Consider the following 9,293-nt stretch of genomic DNA (forward strand, 5'->3'; position numbering starts at 1 on the left):
ATTCACGAGTAAATAAAATGAGTAAATTTAGCAGGAGATTCAGACGAATGACTATGCTCTCTACAATTTCCAATTGTTTTTCTTCTACAAATTTTCTCCACTTTCACGTGACACTGACCCATGTTCTAAGCCAGCTGCTCCCCAATAACTATTTTTCCCCAAAATGGTTCTTAATCTTTCACTATAATTTCAAAATAATCACTAGCTTTATCGCTTTGGACTCGTTTGATATGAAAAATAAAAAATACTCTAAATTATTTTGGAGTCTTTAGCATTTTTTTTTATCCTACATCGAGAATAAATAACTAAACTAATTTTAAAGTAGAGTTAGTTACGAAATAACTTATCTCTAGAGTCGATCGAAAGAAAAAGAGAGAGCACAATTTATTGCTTGTGTAATCCTTAGAGACTATTTTGACCCTAGAGCCAAAATTAATGGGCCATATTTGTAATTTTGTTTCTCCTTTCACCCTACCCCTCGTTTTCCCACTTCACTCTTCTCCATAGTTCCTCACTGTCTCCGAAAATCCAGTCCATTTTTTAGACCTTATTAAACCAAACAATATGACAACAAAAAGCACTAAAATTGGCCTCTAGTCACTAAACCAACATTTTTAGTTGCAAAACTTGCAATGTCCCCATTGATGCTTCTGCTCTGTTTTCTTCTTCAACTATTCTACTCTTGTTCTTCTTCTTCTTCTGCTGCTGCTATCACTACCCCTTCTGCTCCATTCAACTCTTTGCTTCCTTCCGACGCTGTTTCTTTATTGTCATTCAAGTCAAAAGCTGACCTTGACAACAAGCTTCATTACACACTTAACGAGCGTTTTGATTACTGTCAATGGCGAGGAGTCAAATGTGTACAGGGTCGTGTTGTGCGTTTAGTTCTTCAAGGGTTTAGTCTCCGGGGTATTTTTCCGGCGAATAGTTTAACTCATCTTGACCAACTCCGAATACTCAATCTTAGGAATAACTCACTTTCCGGTCCTATTCCTGATCTTTCCGGTCTTCTTAACCTGAAAACTCTGTTTCTTGATCATAATTTTTTCTCTGGAACTTTTCCCCTTTCTGTTCTTTCTATTCACCGTCTTGTTATTCTTGATCTTTCTCGTAACAATCTCACTGGCTCACTCCCTGCTAGGCTTACTGTTCTTGACCGGTTGAACTATCTCCGGCTTGATTCTAACTGGTTTAACGGTTCGATTCCGCCGTTGAACCAGACCCAACTCCAAATTTTCAATGTATCTAATAATAACCTCACTGGTCCAGTACCTGTTACTCCAACTCTGAAGAAATTTAACGTACGCTCTTTCTTACGGAACCCTAATCTTTGTGGCGAGGTTGTTGATAAGCCGTGCCGTTCGGCTCCATTCTTTGATTCACCTTCCTCTGCTGCCTCTCCGCCCACACCGTTGTACCAAAACGCACAGTCGCAGGGTATTCTTATTACTCCTCCACCTCAGCATAAACACAAAAAAGTTGGTGTTGTTTTGGGTTTTGTAGTTGGAACATTGATCTTGATTGCAGCTGTTCTCTGTCTTTTTGCTTTTGTGAAAAGGAGAAGAGAAGAAACTGAAATTGAATCAAAAGAAACAAAATGTACCATTGAGACAATCACCAATAGTGCAGCGAACGCAACGGTTTCTGAGCCAGATGATAGTAGCCAAGAGATTAAATTAGAAAAAGAAGTGAAAGTGCTTCAAGCCCCGAAACAACAGATGAAGAGTGGAAATCTGATATTTTGTTCAGGGGAAACAGAGTTGTATTCTTTAGAACAACTAATGAGAGCATCAGCAGAGTTGCTTGGAAGAGGCACAATTGGAACAACGTATAAAGCTCTGATGGCTAGTCAGTTAATCGTTTCAGTAAAGCGATTGGATGCTGGTAAAACTTCGATTACAAGTGCAGAAGCGTTTGAGCAACACATGGAGTCAGTTGGGATGTTGCGGCATCCAAATTTGGTTGCAGTTAGAGCATATTTTCAGGCTAAACAAGAAAGGCTTGTTATCTATGATTATCAGCCTAATGGTAGTCTCTTCAATCTAATTCATGGTAAAGTTTCTAACTTTTTAATATATCATTACTAGTTCTACAAATTATTCATCTGAAAATGGATCAATGTTTATTTTTCATTTTTGGTAATTCTGCTAATTGGTCAATGTGAAGTCAATTTGGTGGACCTGTGATGGAGAAAAAAGTGGAAGAGTGAGTTGTCTGTGGCTACTGGCTAATCAATAACTAGCCTCTTTTTTTTTTCTTTAAAGAAATTAGTTGTAGTGTTTTGGATCTTTCAGTGGTTGCTATGGTTGCAGTAGCAGGGGACTTTTTTAGCTTTTAGTGTGGATGCCTAACATGGGCTCCCACTGAGTTCACTACCGACAATTGCAAAGTTTGTGTTAACAGGGCAGCCAAATAGTAATGTGTTTTAGTTTCAGGCTGTCATTGACTGACCGGTATGGGTTGATAGCACTATATTCCTCAAATTTTTTTATCAAATGGTCCTTGGCTCTTGCATCTGTCTTTTTGGTATTTATGAGTATGTTTGTTTCTTCTTTTAAGTTGAATAGGATGTTGACAGTAACTTTTTGGTGTTTTCCCTTTATTGTCCAAATGTTCTGTGTTTCTTGAATATTCAACTTACTTGATGTTGTTAGATGGAAGGATTTAGGTAACCGTTCCCTTCAGCAATGTAGTGTCACATGTAATGAAGGAGGTTCAAATGAATTGCATCATTAGAAATTGCTGTATTTATAGAAATTGAATTGCATAATGAAGAGGGTAAACACTATTTTGCTGTATATATAGAAATTGCTGAACACTCTACATAAGAAAAAACTTAGTGTAGTGCTGAAGTGGTATGAAATTGCTTTATTTTACATGTTTCATGTATGACGTTCTTGCTCTTTTGAATCCCCTTGTGATTCCGCTATCCAGAAATTGAGATTTTATTTTGATAGATTACACTGCTTAAGAAGATTTGATATCTTTATATAATTCAGTGTGTTTAAATGGGAAACCTGATGTTCAGTTGTTCGTTTACTTATATATTATGTTCAATTTTCTATTGTTCGTGGCAGGTTCAAGATCAACAAGGGCAAGGCCTCTTCACTGGACATCGTGTCTAAAAATAGCAGAAGATGTAGCTCAGGGCCTTGCTTACATCCATCAAGCGTCAAAGCTCACTCATGGCAACTTGAAATCCTCCAATGTCCTTCTAGGGTCTGATTTTGAGGCCTGTCTAACAGACTACTCCATCATTGCGCTTGCAGATATTTCTTCTGAGGATGATCCTGATTCAGCACGCTATAAAGCACCAGAAGTGCGCAAATCAGCACGAAGAGCCACACCAGGGTCTGACGTATATGCCTATGGTATTCTGTTATTAGAGCTTTTAACGGGTAAACCTCCATCTCAGCATCCACATCTCTCTCCCCCTGATGTGCCGGATTGGGTTAGAGCTATGAGGGAGGATGATAACGAGGAGGATAGATGGCTTGCAATGCTAGTTGACCTTGCTAGTATATGTAGCTTGACATCACCAGAACAGAGACCAACAATGAGGCAAATCTTGAAAATGATACAAGATATAAAGGATAGTGCAATGGTCGAGAATAACAAAAGGGACGCACATAATGGATACTCATAGCTTGCAGTTACACCATTAACCAGCAAGGGTACATGGTCAATTGTAAGTAAGTGTCACACCTGAAACCAATTTGGATAATGAAATCATTTATCATCGTCAACAACCTATCTGCTATTGAGTTTTGCCCACATAGACCAAGTGACTCATCAGCTGTAATAGTGCTTGTACCTTTAACTTCTCAGGCAGTAAACAACCTAAAACTGAGAAGTTAATGTCTATCTGCTAGAACATGGTCAAGTTAGTCATTGAAGATTATGACACATTTTGGAAATGTGGTTTTTTTTTGTCACACACATATGGTGCGTATAATGTGAGGGAGAATTGTTTACAGCATATTGTAGTAGGTAATTTTGGTTGATTCTTTTTCGAAAGAACTTCAAAATGTACTCGTTTTACCTTAATGGCAGAAGAATGTTGTATATTAATCTTGAATGGTAAAGCTAACCCTAATTCTGCACTTACCAATCTCTGCATGGTTAGCAGGAGAAGAGTTGTTACCAAGTCCCAAGGAAATAAGAATTGCCACAGTATCCAACAAACAGATACGAGTAATTGAATCAGAATGGCTCACGGATTCAATAATTGTAACTTCTTTTTATCACACGTTCACATCCAGCGAAGGAGCAAACAAAAGAAACAATGCTCCTTCACATAAAATATTTCTTCTATTTTATATGACAATGATTGAAGAGAAACAGAACTGTTTTTTCTTGGACTAAGATGTATGAATCAATCCGGAGTGAGAGTGAAATAGAGGAAATATATTAATAAATAGTACTTGGTGAAAAATAAATTTACCCAACTACATATCACATCAAACAATTTAATGTGTCCTTGGTGCAGGCAAACACAATTCCCAGAGGAATCAAAACATACCAAAGACTTGCCAGTGAATAATGTTCTCTTTTGGTAATTGTTAATTTGGAAGTGTCAGGTGAACAACAACAAAAAAGAAGAAAACAGAAAGAACAGAGCTAATTTTGGATCCAAAACACGCAGTATCTTCCCTGGAGCAAGATTTTTGGATGTTTTGAATAGAAATTCCGCTTTTGCAAAAGAAAATAAGTTTCAACACATTTCCACCATTTAGATAACAATTTGCAGCTGTGCTTGTTCTTCTACAGATATAGTAGATCTATCAGAGATAAAATCCTGTAGTAATTAATATTTACTTCTCCACTTAAACAAATACCAATCAGAGTCACTAGCAGACAGATTCATTGTCCTCTATTGACAGCAAACATAGACGTACATTATAGAGCCACCACAACATTAGACAAATATTCTTTAAACAAGAGGTGGATACTGCTTAGACTGCAGGCGCACCCTCTTTCGGTACTCCAGAACATCCTGCAAGAGTGTCAAACAGGGAAAATAAAACTCCTATTCAGAACTTATACATCTTTCAGCAGTTTCAAGCATGACAAAGAAAAGACGCAATATGGACCTCTAAACTACTATTAACATTATCACCACAATGTCTGTCCCACTAATGAGATAACTACGAATCTTTCTGCCCTTTCTAAATGTATTATTAGAATCTGAAATAATTCGAGAAAGAGAAATCGGAAGGTTCTGGAGCTCCCAAATGATGACGTAGCAATCACTAATGCCTTTAACCTACAGCAAAAGCCACCAGTATCTTTCTAATCTCCATGTGCAGGAGCATTGTTGTGACATAAAGCTAAAGCACACACTAATAGTACAAGAGATATGACAATTAGCACTTCCTTCACCCCATCTCATGTGGTTATTAAGGTAAAAGTCAAAATCTTCCTATCCTAGTAAAAGGAGGCCAAAGTAAAAGTTACAATTTATACAATTCAAATAAAAGGGATACATAAGCAACCTATAAAATTTGACTCGAATGCTTTCATCCCATTTTATGCAACATGAAAGTTAATTCACATACAGAATCTGAATATTGTAATATATCAGAAAAGGTGAAAACAATACATTAAACAGCTGGATTGGCAGAAAAAGTATTTCATCAAAACCTAATTTTGACTAGTTAAATGCATTTAACTCCTTGCGATTTGAGATAATTGTATAATAGAATGGTGCCCATTTGAGACATTCCAAGATAGAAGATTGTTTTATTAATTGAGACAGCAAGAGTAAAGGAAAGTATGTTCGATGGTACATCTTAACATATTATAATGAAAAAAAAGTCTCTCGTGAATTGAGTATGTAAAAATGGAGAATTAACATTTTTTTAATCAAAATTACCTGAATAAACATATGATACCCTTCAGTTTGGGCAGGATCAGCAGGGTTTGGCTGATCTAACAAGTCCTGGATACCAACCAGTATCTGTTTCACGGTGATGGCTGGTCTCCAACCCTACACAATAAAAAGAAAATAATAGCCATCATACATTGAGCACAGTCGGTAAGCAGACAAATACAAAGAAAGCGTATATCCCACATACACTATCTTCATTGAGGATCGACAAGCAAACTGTTCCAGATGGATAGACATTGGGATGGAAAAAGCCTGGTGGGAATTTACACTTTGGCGGTTTACTCGGATAATCTTCACTGAAGTGAATTGTAAGTGGATAACAACCACCTTCCCAATCAGTCTGCAAGCATTTAATTTTCGTTAGGAGAAACAATAAGAGAAAGACGAAGACGAGTTCCCCTATCAGACAAGCACAGTACTTTAATTAAATAGGATAATGCTATAAGATTAGCAAGCATTTTATGCTCTGATATGAGGGAGGCAGGGAAGAAACCAGAAGCATAAGAGAAGCACACTCCGCAGCCTGCACGGTACATAAATCAATTGATCCAGCTTAACATACATGTACTCTGCATGTTTACACTTGAAGTTCAATACTAATGCATCTACTCAGTGGCGTACACGGAATTTTTTGCAAGTGATGTCACCTTTTAATATATATATATATATATATACACAATTTACGTATACTATAATATAATTTCAATAAGTGAATACAAATAACTTTTTCTCGATAAATTTTTGTTTTGAAAGTAAGTTCATTAAAAATCAAAGTGCTAATTATTTTTTATATAAAATATCAAAAGGAAAAAATAAAAAGCAAAAAGAAAGAATATATATATATATATATATATATATATAAACAATTTAAAGCTCCTAAAATGTATTATAAGATAAAAGCAAAGCTGCCAAGTTTCGAACTCGCGTCCTTCAGGCAACAATCGTTACATTCGACCAACTAAGCTGTGCGCCCTTATTTGTCAAAAGATAACACTATATAGTATGTATATATATATATATATATATATATATATATATATATATCTGTTTTATTTCTTTTAATTGTTTATATTATATATATCAAATTTTTTCGACGAACCGGTGTCCCGTGACACACCTTTAGACTTCCTAGATCCGCCCCTGCATCTACTAGGCATACACTATGTACTCCTATATGCAGAAAACCTTTTTACCACGTATGAGTAAATAACAGAAAGCATACAACTTCTAATATGATGCCAACAACTCATAAACTTAAGGCTTGCTACTGAACTGTGTTACATTCATATGACTATACGAGATTTGTAGTGTTAAAATTTGAATTATCCAACTTTCTCTTAGGGGAAAGGAGCCGTCCAGGTTACTTCCCTTACCCCTGGATATATGAGGAAAGAAAAAGAAATCCCATAAAAGCTTTTCCATCTTCTATTTCTTTTTCTTCCCTCTCTTGAGGTTCTGAACATTTCTGAAGGAAGTAGTGGTGATTTTTAGAAACGTACCCACTCATGTTCAAAAGGTGATTCACAAGAACAGGTTGAATTTTCTATTTAGATATGCCTTCCGTTATATAAACCATTAAAGGAATATACAATTGTTACCACATGCTGATTAAGTCATAGATATGAAGTTTGTTACCATTCTCGAAAAAAGAACTCAGAAATATGAAGTTGATGCCAAGAGTTTCAAATAGGGGGTGCAAAATCATATGGCAAAGCCTGGAAAGGGAACACCAACAACTCAAAGCACCTCGTCAACATCCCTCAAGGTCTTTTCAACAATTTTGAAAAGGAAGCAACACCAACAAGAAATATATGTAATGCAAAGCCAAAAGCAAATGTTTGTTTGCGAAAATCACATAGCAATTCAAAAAAAAACATCTCTATAAAGATAAGAAGATAGTCTGAATTCTGTGGCTATCAATGGATTGTGGTGTATTTTCTTTCTCCATGCTGCGAAAGACTCTGCATAATCATCAGCAGTACAAAATGCAAGTAGTTATTCAACATAATCTCTATAAATTGTAGCATTTACAGGTATAAAATAAGCATAATGCTAAACTACAGTAACAGAACAATTCAATTTCAAGTCCATAAACCAAGGTGGTACTTCAATCAAAACAACGCATCAACATATACTAAAAGTCAACCAAGATTAACCAAATTGGTTAACCCCTAAAATCGGTGTTCACTGAAGAAGGCTTCCCATGGTTTGCCCTCATCCTCACAATCAATTAAGCAGAAACCTTTCCGAATTCATGACACAGAAAACTGGACAAAGGTTGAAAACACACCTCAGCTTTACCAGGGATAGTGCAGTGCCAAATCATCAAGTTCACTGACCCATCTGGAAGTGTCTCCGGCTTTGCAACAAAACCCTATACCCAAAATTCATCACAACAAATGAAACACACAAAAAAAAAACAAATTTACAAAATCAGGAACTGTAAAATTAAAGAAAATCAAGAAAGGGGTCATGAAATCAAACATGGGGATGATTCTTTCTCCAAGCTTTGCGTTCCTCAGCAAGACGACCACGAGCAATCCCTCCCGACATTGTTGTTGTTTAAGGTTAATCACTAAAAAATATCTCTCAGAAGAGTTGAGTTTCTTCTTGGCTGCCTCCCTTTTAAAAAGGACAAAATAAAAGAGGGGAGAGTTTTGATTCTTGAAGCTGTAAAGTAGTTGTGAGTGGCAGATTGAACGATGGAGATTAAATGAGGAAATGGTGACACAATTACCTCATAGGATTAAAAAGATAATCAAACTGTTGTTTTTGTAATTATTGTTTTTTAAATTTTGTTAGGTCGGGTCTCTTTTTATTAAATGGGTTTTGATAAAAGTCAAATGGATTCCGATTTTATTTGGAAAAAAAAGATTTCAATAAAATATTCTATTTCTAGCGTGTAAACCACGCCACTATGTACGATCACGTGGAAAACGTCAATGGTCCTGCTTTCGTTAGTCGCCATTGCTTATGGGCCTATCGGTCATTGTCACTTTTTCTTTTTTTAAAAATTTTTACCGTAAATAAGTTTCACATTAAGAGTGTGTTTGGTATGAAGGAAAACATTTTCTGAAAAATGTTTTTCAATTTTCTCATGTTTGGTTGGAACAAAAATTTTGGAAAATATTTTCCAAATCAACTCATTTTCCTCAAAATTAAGAAAAATGACTTCCCTTCAAAAATTAAGGAAAACATTTTTCAAAACTCTCCTCTAATTTCAAATTACATTTTTTTTTGGATTAAAACATCAATTTTAAAAATATATTTTCAATTTCAAAATTTTAGGCAACCCCCCCCCCAACCAAACCCCAACCCCTCCCGAAAAGATTCATTTTGCTTTTTAAAAATATTTTCAACTTTAAATTTTTATTTTTTAACTCCTATCCCCCTCCCCCCTCCC

At 35.8% G+C, this 9,293-nt stretch overlaps 2 protein-coding genes across 2 annotated transcripts; one reads left to right on the top strand and one right to left on the bottom strand.

Moving 5' to 3' along the window:
• The first annotated feature begins 561 nt into the window (after positions 1–561).
• Positions 562–4,065, top strand: LOC107011236 (probable inactive receptor kinase At5g67200). The gene is made up of 2 exons (XM_015210648.2): positions 562–2,052; positions 3,078–4,065. The coding sequence occupies exons 1-2, from the start codon at positions 633–635 to the stop codon at positions 3,644–3,646; spliced, it is 1,989 nt and encodes a 662-aa protein (XP_015066134.1). The 5' UTR covers positions 562–632; the 3' UTR covers positions 3,647–4,065.
• A 332-nt stretch (positions 4,066–4,397) lies between these two features.
• Positions 4,398–8,624, bottom strand: LOC107011237 (SUMO-conjugating enzyme SCE1-like). The gene is made up of 5 exons (XM_015210649.2): positions 8,375–8,624; positions 8,181–8,264; positions 6,078–6,230; positions 5,876–5,989; positions 4,398–4,996 (listed from the first exon to the last, which is right to left on the bottom strand). The coding sequence occupies exons 1-5, from the start codon at positions 8,441–8,443 to the stop codon at positions 4,934–4,936; spliced, it is 483 nt and encodes a 160-aa protein (XP_015066135.1). The 5' UTR covers positions 8,444–8,624; the 3' UTR covers positions 4,398–4,933.
• Positions 8,625–9,293: the final 669 nt, after the last annotated feature.

The sequence above is a fragment of the Solanum pennellii genome, chromosome 2, assembly GCF_001406875.1.
Source record: "Solanum pennellii chromosome 2, SPENNV200".
Lineage (NCBI taxonomy): Eukaryota > Viridiplantae > Streptophyta > Magnoliopsida > Solanales > Solanaceae > Solanum > Solanum pennellii.